The 18,331-nt window shown below is 37.4% G+C and overlaps 3 protein-coding genes across 3 annotated transcripts; 2 read left to right on the top strand and 1 right to left on the bottom strand.

The window, feature by feature from the left end:
- Positions 1–936, bottom strand: Or10g6 (olfactory receptor family 10 subfamily G member 6). Its single transcript, XM_048417452.3, has one exon. It carries the CDS (start codon positions 934–936, stop codon positions 1–3), a length of 936 nt encoding a protein of 311 aa, XP_048273409.1.
- A 7,182-nt stretch (positions 937–8,118) lies between these two features.
- On the top strand, positions 8,119–9,051 carry LOC125389094 (olfactory receptor 10G9). Its single transcript, XM_048417512.3, has one exon. The coding sequence runs from the start codon at positions 8,119–8,121 to the stop codon at positions 9,049–9,051; it is 933 nt and encodes a 310-aa protein (XP_048273469.3).
- Positions 9,052–14,981: 5,930 nt separating this feature from the next.
- Positions 14,982–15,917, top strand: LOC148122324 (olfactory receptor 10G7-like). Its single transcript, XM_087905063.1, has one exon. It carries the CDS (start codon positions 14,982–14,984, stop codon positions 15,915–15,917), a length of 936 nt encoding a protein of 311 aa, XP_087761189.1.
- The last annotated feature ends 2,414 nt before the right edge of the window (positions 15,918–18,331 follow it).

Genomic DNA, 18,331 nt, shown 5'->3' with positions numbered 1-18,331 from the left:
TCAGTGAGCCTGTACCTCCTTGTGACCTCCCAGCCTCCGCAGTGCTGCTTTCATCTCTTTGTTTCGTAGTGTGTAGATGATGGGGTTAAGCAAGGGAGTGATGACTGTGTAGAAGACAGCCACCACCCCATCCAGAGGTTCCTGTGAGCCAGGCCGTAGGTAAATGAAGGTGCAGGGCACATAGTAAACGATGACCACAGTGAGGTGGGCAGCACAGGTAGAGAAGGCATTGCGTCGCCCGTCTGCAGAGCGGATTCTCAGGATAGCAGCCACAATGTAGCCATAGGAAGTGAGAATGAGCATGAAGCACGTGAGCGCTAAGAAACCAATGTCTACAAAGGTGACTACCTCATTGATGGTGGTGTCTGCGCAGACGAGACGGAGAATGGCTGGGATGTCACAGAAGAAGTAGTCAACCCTGTTTGGGCCACAGAAAGGAAGCCTGAATAAAAAACTTGTTTGAAAAAGTGAGTGGATGGTCCCTCCAATCCAGGTGCCCAAAGCTAGGCAGTTACAGACACCGCGAGTCATGATGGTAGCATAGTGTAAAGGCTTACAGATGGCCAAGAATCGGTCGTATGCCATAAGTGTATAAAGAAAACATTCAGTGCAACCCAGGAAATGGAAACTAAACAGTTGAATCACACAGCCCCCGAAGGAGATCATTCTACTATCCAAGAGAAAGCCAGCTAGCATCTTTGGGACAATTGCAGAAGAAATGGTCATGTCTAAGAAGGAGAGGTGACACAGGAACCAGTACATGGGCCGGTGGAGCCGGATGTCCACCAAGACAGTGAGGATGATGAGCCCATTGCCAGAGACAGTGAGGAGGTAGATGAGAAGGAATGCTAGGAAAAGCGGGACCCCGAGCTCAGGTGGGTGGTGCAGGCCCACCAAAATGAAGTGAGACACAGAAGTCTGGTTGCCGCTTTGCATGTCCTTGGGAGTCACATCTGATAAAAGATTGCAGAAGGGAAAGGCTTAATGCTCTTGTGAAGTCTCTAGATGTGGCACATATATTCTGCATTATTGTCAAACAGGCATAGAAGAAATTTTCTCCCTTCCCTCTTCCCCTGGCTCCATGCCTCGCTCCTCACCTCCCTCATCCTCTCCCCCTCTCTCTTCCTGTCTCTGTCTATTTTCCTCCTCTCTCTTCTGTATTGCTCGCCTGTTGTTTATTATTTTTTCTCTCTCGCCCTCTGACTGAGATCTTGTTTGCTTACAAAGAGCATCTCAGGGCTAAAGCTAATGAACTATTCTCCTTATCCATACTTTTACTTTCCAAAGTTTCAGTTATACTCACCAATGGACTAAAAATATTGCATATCTTGCTTTTTCAAAAGAGGAAGAACACAGAACGTAGTATATTATTAGTTTTTATTTAATGGTTGTTGCAAACCTTACCCTTTCAACTTTCTGGACTGCCACAGACTTTGCTGTTCTCAGTGACAAGTTTGCACACTACATTGTCAGTATCCAGCATTCTAATCTCTGCAGTGTTCAAGAAAGCTTGTGACGGAGGACTCCAGGGCCCATGCTTCAACATCGTGCTGGGAACCCTACGCATCCCTGATCTAGCTTAAGGTAAACACTAAGGATTATTTGGATCAGAAATCTCCAAGATAAGACGACTGACCTTTGCTAAATGATGCTCAAAGACTCTCCTGTCATGCACAATGCTTTAGGTCTGACTCAGCTGTCTTCTCAGTTCCCAGCACCTGCCACATTTAATATAGAAGGGTCCCTGTGAGCATACCTCTCCCTCACCTGCTCTCCCTAGAACCTGTAGAGGAGCTCTGCCTGGATGAGAAACTGCAGTAAGGCCACTGCCAGCTTTTTCCCTCAGCTTATTTTGCATATTGCTACTCCAGAAGGAGGCCCATTTCTGCAGTTTTATGGGCCGTGACCCCTCTTCCTTCTGAGGTTGTGCTCTTTCTGCTTCCCTCCTTATAGCCTCCGTGCTGCTATTGACGGTGGGGTAGCTTGGATTTGCCCTCTGGGGTCTAGTTTTCTGCTGTGTAAGTTCTTCCTGTTGATCAGGTCCTTCCTTCCTACAGTCTCAACAGGGTAGGTCTCAATGGGGTAGGAGTTAAGGGGATGCTGAGATTACTTCTGCCTTTTCCACTGAGGGCAATTAACCTACTAGGTGTAAATAAATTTCACTGGGCTTTATTAACAGTAGACCCTTTGGAAGTTTGCTGAGTAAATAGTAGTGTTTCTGTAGCATCCTGATGAGAGCAAGTGCTTGTAAACCCATGTAACTCCCCTTCCTCTTCTCTTGTGTTTTAGTTTTCACACCCTGAAACTTTAGATAATTCTGAACTTATTCCATGGAGATCTGGGTGGGAAAGGAAAGACCCGTAAAGCTTGGGGTATTAAACAAATGCTATTTATTAACTACTTAAAGTGGGCCATTCAAATTTAACTTGGAGTAAGTTACTAGGGCGTTGTATTAGAGTATGTCACACCATCGGGGACAGAGTGGTGTCAGATCATCAGGATGCAAATCAGGATGCCTGTCTGGCAGGCTTTATGCATTTTAAATAGTCTGTAAGTAAGACTGCTTCCTGCTATAAATTAGATATGCAGACACTGAGGTCTAGTAGTTCCATTCCAGGAATATATTGTTAGTAGAAGCATCAGTACACAAGTTTACTCACTCAAATATTTGTGCTGATCCATGGTTTATAATGGCAAAACAGTAAAAAAAATCAAGAAGACGATGGAATAAGTGAAAGTATTACACCACCATGAAATATTAAATAGCAGTAGAGAAAACTGAACTATAACCACACTAGTCAATATTGAATGTCTTTCTGAGATAACTTTAGTTGGTGGAGAAAGCAAGAGCAGTAGTTAACCTTGCAGTATTTTTCTAAAGCAAAAAAGACAATTCATTATTATGTGAATATAGAGGAAGGAGCAAAAGAACATAAATCAGATTATTAGTATATAGTTCGGTAGGTGATGGTGGTGATTAAGAAAAAAAAACAGTCACACCTAACCTAAAAATAAAAGTAACACTGACATACTGTAGAAAAGTGCCTTTGTCTTTCTTCCACATGAATGTACATGTGGTATATGTTTGTTTGTGCATGTTTTATTGTTTGTATATGTATGTGATTTATCATGTATATACCAAGTAAATGAGTACCGAAAAAGAAAAGTGTAATCTGTAATTTCTTCACAAATGAAATTTTGTAATAGTATCTATATCTACATTAGTATCTAAAAACATGTATTCTTGAAGTTTGTTCCAACCTGATTTGAGTAGTGAAAAAGTGGACACAAAAACTGCTGGATTTGTTTGAAAATCAATTGATTTACAAATACGAAAATCTTCTGCTACCTATTGTAGTGTATGTGTTTGTGTTCTGCAAGCATAGTTCTCATGCGTTACATTCATCTATATTTGTGAAGGCTCAAAATAAAATTTAATGTATCTATGAAACACAAGGATCAATGACTCTGGGCTCAGCTTTGTGTAACTCAGATCATTTGGTAGCATGTGGAGATGTTAAATTACATGGGCATTATCAGCATTTTGAGCAAGATTGATGATGACCAGAACATTAGTGTAAGGAAGGATGGATAACACTATGAAAATGGAATTAGCAAAATACTTTTGAGATCAATAAAAAAGTTTCTGATGAAACAGAGTGTTATGGTGTATTCATAGATGGGGAGATTTAACATTTGAAAGATCCCAGTTTTACCAATGTTGTTGTATAGATTTGAAATATAACAAAACTTCTGCTCTTCTGTACACAAGGGGATGTGGATCTTAAAGTTCATACCACATTGAAATGAAACAGATGACATGAATGATCAAGGCAGTCCTAGAGAAATTAAAAGCAAAAAAGAGAAGAGTCCTCAACCTACATGTAGAAACCCACTTAGGAGCTAACACTTGACTGAGGGTGGACAAACAGCAGAACAGAACATGTAGAGGAGCAATTATACAGGAAGATATATACAGCAAGGTGACGCCTGACATGGCATAGAGAAAGGCAGTCTTCTTCAAATGATAATTTTGGGCTATCTGGAACTTCAAATGAGAAAAGTCTCAACCCTGGTTCTCAAAATACACATAAGAAAATCAGTACTTGTCAAAGGTAACATTAGTCATCTCAGACTTTATGATACTTTGGTAAATATATTTTAAGGGAAACAAGCAGAAAAGGATAAACACCAAAATTATATACTGTATTTTCACCATCTAACTGTAAAAGAAAGCTTTTGCAATTTACTTTTGAACAGAACGGATGAAACAAATCAAGTGTTACAGAAAGCAAGCCACAATTGGAAACCTAAATTTCTAAAAGAGCACATCAGCTAACGAGCTAATGCCAAGCACAATCCCAAATAATGTAGGAAATAAACCCTTTTGACATGAAATCTAAAGTAAAATAAAATAAAATAAATGAGAAGATTTATTTAAAGTTCCATTAAATATTAAGATACTAAGAAATTATTCTGTAAGAGAAAACTGATAAACATTTTGCACAAATAAACTTTGGTAAAACAAAATACCAACTTTGGACTGGTACTGGAATCCTTGAACAAAAATTCCTAGAATAGTAAAAAAAAAAAAAGAAGCAAAAATACTTAAATGATGACAATATTAGTATTTTCCTTTTGTATAAAGCACTCATATAAACCAACAAAAAGAACACAAGTACTCTAAAGAAAAGAATAAAGGAAGTCCCTTATGAGATATTTCATAAAGAAGTTCGCATAAATAGTTTTTAGTTTTGTAAGAACAATGATACAGTATAAGTAACTTATGATTATGACACACAATTTGGAAGTCATTATGATCTGTAGGCATTCTTTTGGGAATAGTGATTCTAAAATCCTAAGTAATAACAACAAAATTTGGAAATTTTAAATGTTTTATCTGGGTATAAAGATGACAAAAGAAACAATGATACTGAACTGGTGTGTGTAGAAATCCATGACCATTCAGGTTCTGAACAGTGTTCAGTGGAGAACAAGTAAGTTTTCATCACAGGAGAGAGAAAAGGATAGCAGTTCATCTTCTTCTTTCTTAGGCAAAAGGAGAGAGACAGAGGATCTCCCAGGAGGAGTCAAGAAAGAACTGCTCAGGGAAATGTGCCTATACCCATTCCTTGGTGACTTCCTGTGTCTATACCCATTCCTTGGTGACTTTCTGTTTTTGCGAGGGAATATGGAAACCCAATTTCCCCCTCTGGTACAGTGAATGATGTCCACCAAGTTAAACACCTGCTTATTTAGTCATGCTGGTTTCCAGCCTCCACATTTCACCTAGTTAGTTTTAGATTTAAAAAAAAAATGGACCAGTTTTTTATTAGTCTGTTGTATCGGTTCTCTGAGTGACAGCTTACAGACCAGTGCCTGTCTACAGCGTGTAGAAGGTAAATTATTGGGAGGAAAAATTCAGATGAATTTTCTCCTGCAATAAATCATATCCTGTAAGGTGAGTTTTAGGTAAGTTGAATAAATTTTCTCCTGCTTTCACTTCTCTTCACTTTAATTTTATATATAGCAATGTTACTTGACTGACGGTCATTTAATTTTAGTTAGCTAGTATCCCTATTAGATGATTTACAGGTAGGTAGATAGAGAAGATGAACAGGTAAGTAAGGAGATGACAGAGAGACGGACAGCTAAGGTGGTTACAAATAGTGGCCTTGTTGTTAAAGCATTAAAGCAAGTATCATATCAACCTCTCCGATAGGGGTTCCAATAAAATGTTTAACCTATAAAACCTTTTTTTCATCAAACCTAAAGCTGAATTTCTCTTTGTGATTTCTTTCTGTTAATATGGTATAAATTTTAGGCTTATATTTTCTCCCTTTAATGAGTTTTGAATTAAAATTCATGATTATAACAATTCTGTCTTTACTTGTACATATTTGAAAAAAATGAAGCTTTAATTTTCCTAAATAGACATTCCCTGGAGCTAAAATCATTATTTTTGTGTGAAGTCTCTTAGTATCAAATCCTAATTTCTCTTAAATAGTAGGCATTTTTCACCATCTCTGTCTACAGAATAATGAACTGTCATTATTTGAATATCAATGAATAGATTTTAACAACCATGGACATATTTTTTATTAAGTAAAAAGAATTATACTCATTTCAACTTTTTGAGATCTCAATTTTTCTTGACATCAATTTCTTTTAATTGCCTTGGTTTCATTTTTCTGTATCTTTTAATTACCTTGGTGTCTTTCCTCTGTGTCATGTTGTAAGTGTTAAAGAAGCAGCGTAGACTTGGCAAAAATGTTTCTCATGAGAGTCTTTATGAAACACAGGAGGTGAATTATGATACCATGTAATCTTAAGGAAGTTGAGTTACAAAATATTCAGAAAACTATGTTAGAATGGTGAATTAGAGGAAATGTTTGCTTTCTAATAGATCCGATCTGGCATAACATATCAGAAGTTGATGCTCTTAGATTCTCATAAAAGGTCATCAAGTGGATGAAGAACAGAGTAGAAGTCATGTATGAGGTTTAACATTTCCTAGAACATGAGAAATGGTGTAGGGAGTATCCCTAAGAAGGCTGAATGATATTAGTCCCAACCCCGAGACATCGTATAGGAAACCACAATCAGGGAATGATGTGGACACCAACAGCCGGAGCAAGGAAGAAGGCCTTCCAAAAGCTACATTTGAAATTGAGAATAGTCTATAAACACAAAGATAGCATATTTCTTTCTGTAAGTTCAGCAAATATAATTCTGTAAGGCTTCTACAGGGAATAATGCAGGAAGGACTACTAGTTATTAAGCAGTTTTCACATGTCAAACTGCTGTACTAAGTTCTGCACATCTACCATCTTATTTCCTGGTCTTGGATTCTTAAGGATGTCATATTAGTAATGCTAGATGACAGGTGAGGATAACAGAGCATACTTTAAGGCTGCTGTGGACTTGAAAAATGATCATTACAGTAACTCAATTCTTGTCTCTGTAAGTTTTTACACAAACTTTGGAGAGAAAATAAAGAATGAGAGGTAGATTCACAGAAATCTGTGAAGCAACATATAATTCCTACCCAACAATCTCTCCCTTCAGTTTGCTTGAGTGTCATGAATGTGATTGGGTACTACCACATTGAATATACTGTATCATTTACCACTTCATCACAGTATAGGGGATGTGGCTGTCCTTATACCTTTGAAAATGTAACTACCAAATTGTAAGCATCCATGTGGCTATGACTTTCTATCACCCAGGTTTTCCTGAAGAATCCTAGAGTAAAGCCATCTGCCACCAACAACCAAGAACATTGAACTTCACTCTGGAAAGTTCAAGGAATGAAGTTATATTAGCTATTTCAAGAGGGGTGGAAGAAGCTCCAGGGTTGGAGATGAGATTGATTTCCCGATTAAACATTGATGATACCTTGAGTAGATACCCAACTGACCTGACTATAAAGAAAGGGTGTGGATACCACATTTGTATTTCATTCACCAAATTTTTGTAACTTATGTCAATGGCTGTGATTGGATTAGATAAATGTCCACACAAAGTCTCAGATGTTAAAGACTTACCAAGGTAGTGGGAACTACAAAGGGTGGCTTCTAGCTAAGAGGACTTCTCATTGCAGAGAAAATACTCTTATAAAAGGATTTTTGGATCTCTTCTCTCTTCCTCATCTTCTTTCTTTTATGTACTGGTCATGATATGAATAGTTTTGTGATGTTACTACTATGATATGGTCCCATGATAGAAATGGGGCCAGTCAATCAAATACAATAACGTTTCTTCCTAACTTGTTTCAAGTATATATTACAATAACAGAAAGCCAAAATATAAAGGTAATAAAACATCATTCTTCTCTCTCTCTCACTCTCTCTTTCTTTCTCTCTCTCTCTCTCTCTCCCTATCTATCAATCTCTATCTCTCTCATGTGTTATACTTTTGTGTCTCCTTCTACTTCCCTGTGCTTGAGAGAAAAGAGACACTAAAAACATTTCAGTATCTTTACCAAAGAAGTTTTGAAGAGCACAAAATTGAGTAAACTCTGGAATTATTTACCATGGCTGATACAGTGATCATATAAAGAAGTAATTTTCAGTTCTCATTTACATACAAATTGAAATAAATAAAAAATGAGAAGAAATGTCAAATGTGAGTCTAGTGACCACATTCTTCCTCTCAGGTCTTCCCCACCCACCAATCTTGGACACCATGCTCTTTGTAATCTTCCTGGCGATTTACATTCTCACTGTGTTAGGAAACCTTCTCATTCTGATGGTGATCAGGGTGGATTCCCACCTCCACACACCCATGTACTACTTTCTCACCAACCTTTCCTTTATTGACATGTGGTTCTCCACAGTCACAGTGCCCAAAATGCTGATGACCTTGGTGTCCCCAGAGGGTGGCGCTATCTCCTTCTACAGCTGTGTGGCACAGTTCTACTCCTTCCACTTCCTGGGTAGCACTGAGTGTTTCCTCTACACAGTCATGTCCTATGATCGCTACCTGGCCATCAGTTACCCACTCAGGTACAGCAGCGTGATGAGCGGGAGAGTGTGTGTCCTCCTGGCTGCTGGCACCTGGCTCACTGGTTCCCTGCACTCTGCTGTCCAGACTACACTAATTTTCCATTTGCCCTACTGCGGACCCAACCAGATCCAGCATTATTTCTGTGATGGGCCACCCATCCTCAAGCTTGCCTGTGCAGACACTGCAGCCATTGAGATGGTCATCTTTGTGAACATTGGGGTGGTGGCCTCAGGCTGCTTTATGCTGATTGTCTTGTCCTATGTGTCCATTGTCTGCTCCATTCTGAGGATCAATACTTCAGAGGGACGACATAGGGCTTTCCAGACCTGTGCCTCGCACTGCATCGTGGTCCTCTGTTTCTTTGTGCCTTGTGTTTTCATCTACTTGAGGCCAGGCTCCAGAGATGCTGTGGATGGGGTGGTGACAGTTTTCTACACTGTGCTGACACCTCTGCTCAACCCTGTTGTGTACACCCTCAGGAACAAGGAGGTGAAGAAAGCATTGCTGAAGCTCAAAGACAAAATAACATTTTCTCAAAGATAGTAATACTGTGAAAGAGCAATTTAATTAAAAGTCATCAATAATATAACTTAGTTATAAATCATTGCTATAAATTACCTTCTCAGGATTGCAAGGTTTATACGTTTTTAAAGGTTTTAGAAGTTATATTTATATCCATCATATATGGCAAATGTGATCATGTTCTTATCTATAATCTCTCTCTCCAAGATTTATTTTTTTTTAAATCTTAAGAAGATAGCATTGTGGTAGGGGGTGGTTATGCACATTTTAATTCCAGCATTCCGGAAGCAGATGGATGTGTAAGTTTGAGGCCAGCCTGGTCTACAGAGCAAGTTCTAGGACAACCAGGGCCACATAGAGAAACCCTGTCTAGAAACAAACAAGTAAGAAGTAACATTATGATGTGGTCAAGATACAACGTGAAGACTGAATTGTTTTTCTTTAGGTTGAGCTCATATGATGTGTTTTCAAGGTTTATTTGTCATACAAATGAGTTTAAGAATATGCAATCTTTGTGCTGCTGTTCAGAAGTAGCAGCAATGATGAGAGTTCAAGTTATCCTGAGGTTGTGGTTATTCAAGTATATATATTATATTCTTTTACTAGTTCTCTTTGTATTTACAGTAAAACAAATGTAGTAAAAAAGCTCATAATATATAATATACTGTGCATATGTGAGATATTATATATTATACAAATGTATATCTCTAGAATAGGTAGGCAAAACAGGAAGCTGTTCAAACATATAGCAATCGAATGAAATAATAGTTCTGTGCAAACAAATAGTATATGTTTTAAATCAATAGTTTAATGATTATCTAGAAATATTTATAAAATGTATTATGAAACATATTTTGACTATGTGTGTTAAGAATCAATATAATAAAATCCCAAGCACTTAGGTGGGGAAAGTGGTCCTTAGTTAAGATCACTTCTGTTTTTGCAGAGAACCTAGATATGTTTCCAGTATACGGTATCTTACAACAGTCTATAGCTTCAGTTTCAGCAGCCCTGACTCCCTATTCTCATCTCCACAAGCATCAGGCATACATATGGAACATATATGTATGTAAACAGTTATACACAGCAAAATAAAAATTAAATTTAAAATATTTTAAAAATCAATTATCTATTAAATATCTAGATTAACAGCTTCCAGCTAGGGGTAGTTTTGCCTCACTAGGATGATTTGGTATTGTGTGAATATCTTGTTTATTGTTATATGTACTGGCACCCAGTTGTTGTATGACAAGAATTCAGGTAAACACCCTATAAATCATGGAATATCCCCAGAATAAGATTTACATTAACCAAGTATTACACACACACACACACACACACACACACACACACACACACACACACACATTTTCTGAAGAAACAGAGGATTGATTGATTGTGCTTATGGACTGGGGATTCGATATTAAATTCTCATATATTCTCCACTGATTAAGATAAGTGACCTCCATCTGTGTATTTAAAGAAACCCAGGTTGTCATGGTAACCTTAAAGAAAAGAAGAAATGAGATGATTCACTACATCTAATAAATTCAAAGAGAACTCATTACTCATTAAAGATTGTTAACAATTCAGAGTAGGACTTTTAAGCGATCTGAAAAAATATAGGGGAAAGGAGAGTAAAGAGACAGGTACATGTTTACATGACACAGATAACCTGTTTTGTAGCAGAGAGAGATGGGCATCTATAATAAGTTATTTTGAGGTATTTGTGTAAAATAGAATGAATTTTGACTACATCTCAAAATGTAGACATAAAATACACCCAGTTTAGTTTAATTGGATATATTGGTGATCTCTATGACATTTGTTTAGATGTTCTATTTTGAAGCAAGCAATCAAAAGACACTAATCAGATAAATTATGCATCAGACTAAATCAATTATGCCATATAATGCAAATTTTTTAATTCATTTTCCTCAGTCAGAATGCAATAAATCTAAAATAAACAAGAATATATATGAAAATGTCTGATCGAAAATCCTTTGATGTAATTGTAACTGCAATTTTTGATTACATAGAAAAAATACTCATTCTTGGTACGATAAAGATCTAAAAGTGAGAATAACTTGCAATATCAAACTTTATTAAATTTTATTTAATTTAAAATTTATTAAAAATTTTATACAAACAACATATTCTAATTATATTCTTTCTTCTCTTCCAAATCTTTCCTACATAACTTACCCACCCAACTCTTAGTTCTCTCTCTTAAAGCAAAAATAAAAATAAAATTAAAAGGAAACAGAGACCTAAACAAAGAGCCTCAATAAGACAAAAATAGAATATATCAAAAGAAAAATGCACACAAAAAATCTTTTCAGTACATTTTGTATTAATGAACTACTCTGGATATGGGACCTGCCCTGCTATGTTGCTGATACACACAGTGACATTTCATTAGAAAAAATTGATATTCTTTATCACCGAAGCTATCAATTGCAAATAGCTTCTTGGTTAAGGGTGGGATTTTGTGTCCACTTCTCAGAAGGTCTTTATTGTGCATGCTGTGCAGTCTTTGAGAATTCCTAAGTGTATGAGGTCTGGTATGCCTGGAAGAAGCTAAAACATTAAACAGTTAACTACCTGGAAGTTAGTAAGTCTCAAGTGTCAGGATGAGTATCCATATTGGAATCAACTGGTAAAATTCAAAGGAACCTTAAACTCTATACAAATGTTAGGAATGTGGGATGTTTGAGTTGATGACAATAGATGGTGTAAGAAACAATGGCATGCAGCTACAGACAGCAGTCAAGTTACTTGAACTTTGGGAAATTTTAAGCGGAGAACGGGCACTGGAAAGATCCAATAAGACATGGGATATTTTGAGCAGAGACATGTTTTCATGTCTTGCTGATGTATTTTTGCTCATCAAGGGAGCCTGGAAACCTAAGAGGAATACCATCCCATGAGACATGAAACCAAGTTAAGCTCCTGCACATTTAAACATGCTGGTTTCTAGACCCTGAACTAATTAGCTTGAATTTTAATTAGAAAAGATGAGACATCTAAAAAAAGATGAGACATATTTTTCTCATCTCAGAGTGACTCTTTATATGAGAACCTGAAAATTAGTGCTTGTTCATAGCATGTAGGAGGTGAAACATTTTTGGAAAAGCTCAGGTATGTTTTGCTACTAAAACAAATCACACACCATAGACGTTCTTGAGTGAATGTAACTTGTTTTACAATCAGTTCCTTTTTTTCCTTTTAGTGTAAATATTCACATTCATCAATGATATTTGTAAATTCTTAGACTTTATCCTAACTTTGTCTACTTTCTCTCACTAGACAGACAGGTATGTAGGAACACGAATAGATGGTCCATAGATAAATACAATAACTGTATTATTTCCAGTAATATTGATGTTATAGTAGCCAGGTACCCTAAACACTGAGCTTCTTGACTGAGTTTCCTGCTGGAGTCTAAGGTTACTCTGGACTTCTCCTCATGGGTGTTTTCATTTTTATCAACTCTATATATATTTTCTCTGTGTTTGAGTTCCGTTGCTACAGTACACATTCTATTTCCATGATTGAAGGGGGTCCTCATGATCTATCTGGTAACTTCAAATATATATATTCTACCATTTCTTTCAAACTTGTAAAAATACAACTTTCCTGTAGCCAAAGGCACACTTCTTGCCAAGAAGAAGTATTTTATCTGGAATCTTTTAAGAACAGATCCTTTATTTTCTCTTAGTGAAAAAATGGTTTAACAAATCAATGCATAGCACAATAAAATTAAAACAATTAAAACAAAAAACAATTGTTAGTGATAGATAATATTTTGTATCAAGTAAAATTAATCATTCAGTCTTAGTCATACACAATATTACCACAGTTGAGTGAGAGAGGGCCTCTCTGTTGGCATTGGTTTCAATTTTAAGTCATAAGTGTTGAATAAGCAACACCGATTTGACAGATTCATTTCCTTCTGTGAGAGCACTGTTTTTATTTGAGGGTCATGAGGAAAGAGATATGATCTATCAAAACCAGTATCAGAAATAACCAGAATCCTAGTATAAAGTATGTATGAGAGAAAGCTCTTCCTTACTCAGCATTTTGTGGTTGAGAGAGCACATACGAATTTGATCTTCTCAATGACATATAAATAGAGAGGAATCAGGGATTTGATACATATGAAGCTTTTTCTTTTCTGGACAGAGGGTATGTTATGTGTAATCTTAGTGTGTAGTGGGCATCTGGTATTCTTATGTGACTCTGTCAGAAGCAGGCAGTAATGGGCACCACTAAATGGTCAGTGACAAAGAAAGCTGTTAGTAGGTTTCTCTCAAACTGGTGGGTCTCTGGGATTCCAAAAGAATTGATACATCCCCTTTCTAAGATCCAAAAGAGGGAATTCGGCAGTACTTCAGCAAGGCTCAGTACTCTATTGTCCACTGTCAGTCGCTGAGCAGTGGCCGCATGCCAGTCTTTACTTTTCTCTTTTCAGTCAAGGAGACAGTATTGGTGCTGTTAAATAGCACATTTAATATCAGATAATTGAACTATGCCATGGACTTAAATGATACTTATCAATGTCAGCAATTTTTTGATTCTTAAAGTTTCTGTGGGAATCCAAAGGAGAAAACTAAATAGACTCTGTTAAGTAGAACTCTAAATAGATTCCAAAATCACTACAAATTTCTACATTCTCCCTGAATAATCACGTTTCCGCAAATATGAACGCAGCTATGAACATTGCTGGAGATTACTTACTTCACTGACATTATCTTGCATCACAATTTGTCTCTCCAGGGGTGAGAAAAAAGTACATGTCATTTTGTGACATGGCCAGGTACATAGGACTGTACAGGTCCTAGGTGACTCCCAGAAACCTTGAGTGATGGAATCGTCCAGACCCGTTAAACACATGAGAACATCAGATCTAAAACTTTACAAAACTAAATTCTATCAATAGCTGTATTAGGTTAGAATAAAATTCTGACTCCCAGGTGAGATTATAACTGGTTTTACTTTGAGTTTTTTTTTTAATGTCACAATTATGTCATTTTAAAAGTTGTTTTTTTTACTTTTTAATTTTAATATATTTTATTATATTTTTTAAATAAAACAAACTGTTTTCTTCATTTTACATACCAGTCTGAGTCCCTTCTCCTTCACATATTCCCATTCCTTTCACCTATTCCTCCCAACCCAGACCCCATTAATTTCTCAAAGAGGGTAAGGCATGTTGCCTTGGAAAAGGTTCAAGGTCCTTCCTACTATATCTAGGCTGAGCAAGACATCCATCCTAATGGAATAGATTCCTTAAAAGTCAGCACAAGCAGCAGGGATAAGTCCTGGTGTCACTGTCAGTGACCCCACAGTCTGCCCCAGCCATACAACTGTCACCCACATTCAGAGGGACTAGTTTGGACCTATGCTGGTTCCTTCTTTGTTCAACTGGAGTTGATGAGGTCCCATTAGCTCAGGTAAACTGTTTTAGTGGGTATCTACATTATGGTCTTGAACTCTTTGCTTATAATCTAACTTCTCCCATTCTTCAACTGGGCACTCTGCTATGGGTCTATGCCTCTGTTTCCATCAGTTGCTGGAAGAAGGTTCTAGCAAAAAAAAAAATCTTGAGTTTTAAGATCTGTGAGTTATACCACAGCAGGCCTGATCCAGAAAATGTTAAGAATAACACGTTTGTATGTCTTATGTAGCTGTGGAAATTTATGATGCCCCTCAATATAACTAAAACAGAGACACCTTCTTATAAGCTTTTTCTTATACATTTTATGTATGCTACTGTGTGTATTCCTAGGCCCATGTGTGACCCAGGTGCTTAATAGTTTCATCACTATCACTAAAGTAGACTCAAATGAAGCAACATAAAATTTAATATTATGAAACACAGATAAGTATTTGTTAATGTCTGAGTCATCCTTATATTTCTATAGGGAGAATGATCCAGGGTGTAAGAAATGTCAAATGGGACCCTAGTGACAACGTTCTTCCTCTCAGGTATTCCCCATGCACCAGCCCTGGACACCATGCTCTTTGTAATCTTCCTGGCGATTTACATTCTCACTGTGCTGGGCAACTTCCTCATCCTGATGGTGATCAGGGTGGATTCCCACCTCCACATACCCATGTACTACTTTCTCACCAACCTTTCCTTTATTGACATGTGGTTCTCCACAGTCACAGTGCCCAAAATGCTGATGACCTTGGTGTCCCCAGAGGGTGGCGCTATCTCCTTCTACAGTTGTGTGGCACAACTCTACTCCTTCCACTTCCTGGGTAGCACTGAGTGTTTCCTCTACACAGTCATGTCCTATGATCGCTACCTGGCCATCAGTTACCCACTCAGGTACAGCAGCGTGATGAGCGGGAGAGTGTGTGCCCTCCTGGCTGCTGGCACCTGGCTCACTGGTTCCCTGCACTCTGCTGTCCAGACTACACTGACCTTCCGTTTACCCTACTGTGGACCCAACCAGATCCAGCATTATTTCTGTGATGCTCCTCCCATCCTCAAGCTTGCCTGTGCAGACACCTCGGCCAATGAGATGGTCATCTTTGTGAATATCGGGGTGGTGGCCTCAGGCTGCTTTATGCTGATTGTCTTGTCCTATGTGTCCATTGTCTGCTCGATCCTGAGGATCCGCACTTCAGAGGGCCGACACAGGGCTTTTCAGACCTGTGCCTCGCACTGCATTGTGGTCCTCTGTTTCTTTGTGCCTTGTGTTTTCATCTACCTGAGGCCAGACTCCAGGGATGCTGTGGATGGAGTTGTGGCCGTTTTCTACACCGTGCTGACACCCTTACTCAACCCTGTTGTATACACCCTCAGGAACAAGGAGGTGAAGAAAGCGCTGGTAAAACTCAAAAACAAAGCAACATTTTCTCAGAGCCAGTAACCACTGGTACAAAGATACTTCATTTTTCCAGCATCAGCAATAGAATCTAATTATAATTTATTTTTGTACCCAATTTCTCAAGAATATTCAATTCTTTTATTTGCTAAGGATTTTCAAGTTGCCATTACATCTCTGACATGTGATAAATGTGCTCATAGTTTGATATTTCATCCCTTTGCAAATGCTTTACTTTATCTTTAAAAAATAACACTAAGCTGAGAAGTGGTGGTGCCTGCCTTTAATCTCGGCACTCAGGGTGGCAGAGGCAGGCAGACCTCTGTGAGTTCGAGGCTAGCCTGGTCTACAAAGTGAGTTCCAGAACAGTCAGAGATGAACAAAGAAATCCTGTCTTGAAAAACCAAAAACCAAACTAAAACAAAAATAATACTGATAAAGAGCTGTGATGTTATCTCAGTTGCTTTATGAAGTTGAAATTGTCCTTTGGCTGATGTGATAGAATGCTCCTTTTGTCTTCATTTCTCTTGTGCATGTATCCAGCAGTCATAATCATGACATTATTGCAGTTAGTAGAAATCAAGTTATTCTGTTCTTTAGTTCTTCAAATGCATTTTTTTCTCTTTCAGTGGTTGTGTTTTTCTGTGTGCATAGCTATGAAAACATATTCAAAACAATTTTCATCATATATAGTATGTAGTTTTCTAAGGAAAATTCCACATCTAATTTATGTGTTATGAATATATGTATGCAATATTTTTATAAAAAAATAATTTCTAGAAATGCTCCACTTATACTAGGCAAAATTTAGATATTTAAATGTATAATAATTAAATGAGACAATATTCTTCATATTTATAGTGGAGTGTTACAAAGCAATGGTCATGACGATCTACCACTATTTATAACATGCATTATAGAGCTATCAATTTTGACTCTATTTGTTATGATTCAACACCTACAAATCAAAATATATTAAATACACACATATGTTGAATAATAACAAATATAGAAAAAAAATCCTAGTCATCTTGTCTCCTTTAACATGGCAGGTACTTTTTCCTTCTCCAGGAGAGGCACTTTCTTATTGATAGACAAAATGTGATACAATACAAGGCAGTCAGTGTAGTAAATGATCTCCACTTATGTTCACAGTTCAGTACATATTGGGGAAATGTGATTATCCAGGAAGAGTAATAAAGGCTTGGGAGATTCAACATTTCAAGATTGCTAATTCTGCACCTAGGATGGAGTAGGAGCTTACGGATGTTTGGGATGAAACAGTCCTTTTGGAGATGACAGGAGGGAGCAGTATGAACTCATAACAGCAGTGGTTATCCATACAAGACCCAACTACTCAACTACTGTAGCATGGAGAGAAACAGGGAATATAAGCTCAGAAGCTGAGGTGCTAATGACAATTGATGACTTCTAGAGGAAGGGGAGTCATTTTTCTCTAGGGCTGTTGTTTCTCATAACTTGACCATGCTCCAGTAGATGGGTACTGGATAATGCTAATTAGATTCAGTGGGTCATTAATAAGGATGTGAATAAGAAGCTATGAAGTTGGGGAAGGGATGTATGTGTTGGGTACCCAGGAGGTATTAGAGATTTTAGAGCAAATGGGTAAACATGATCCAAATATCTTGTATTTATATATTAAAGTCTCAGAGAATGGATAAAATATTAAATTTAAGAAGTTTAATTCACAATATTAGTATTAATTAAACACTTCACAGTGCTACCAAGGTTTTTGTGAATTTCCCCATTTCATCCACGTAAGAAGCATAGATGATAATGCTACTACAATTCTTTTACTGTGAAGATTAGCCTGTTTCCTAGTTTGAATTTCCAATTCAAAACCTTTGAATGTTTTACTTTACAGGCAAAATGGGTTTTGTTAATGTGAATAAGTTTCTTAAATGAAGAGATTGCACTTCATTAATCATAAAGGTATTCATGTAGTACTATAACGGCCCAAAGTCGTTAGAAAGCATAAGAGAAAAACTTAAAGTCACAAACAAGAAATATAAAAATAAGACAGAAGTTGGAGAGAGAAACTCAGAAAAATCAAAGACTCTAAAATTATGGAATCTAGATCAATGTTAGAATATAGGAAAAGCAAGTCAAGAAATGCTCTTCTAAAGTCTCCAGAAGACATTAATTCTGTGTACCAACTGATGGATGTCCAGTTTATTTATGTTTCTGTTCCTCAGAACTATCAAGATGTTTAACTTGTATTGCCTTAGGGAAAACAGTCTAGGTGTCTATGTCTGTATAGAACATCCTGAGGATGGGAAGCACATCACAGAGGGAACCTTGGATCTGGCTGGGTTTACAGCTGGACCAATGGAAAATCAGTGTGTTACGGACAATAGAGTTCAGGGACCCACTGAGTCAAGAGTCAGCAGTCAGGAGGCACATGCTCTCAGGCTCCTCATACTGCTATACCTGAGCTG

Source organism: Myodes glareolus, chromosome 4 (assembly GCF_982192425.1).
Source record: "Myodes glareolus chromosome 4, mMyoGla1.1, whole genome shotgun sequence".
NCBI classification, from domain to species: Eukaryota; Metazoa; Chordata; class Mammalia; order Rodentia; family Cricetidae; genus Myodes; species Myodes glareolus.
The sequence above is the reverse complement of the archived record's forward strand: the minus strand, read 5'-3'. Positions and strand labels throughout refer to the sequence as shown.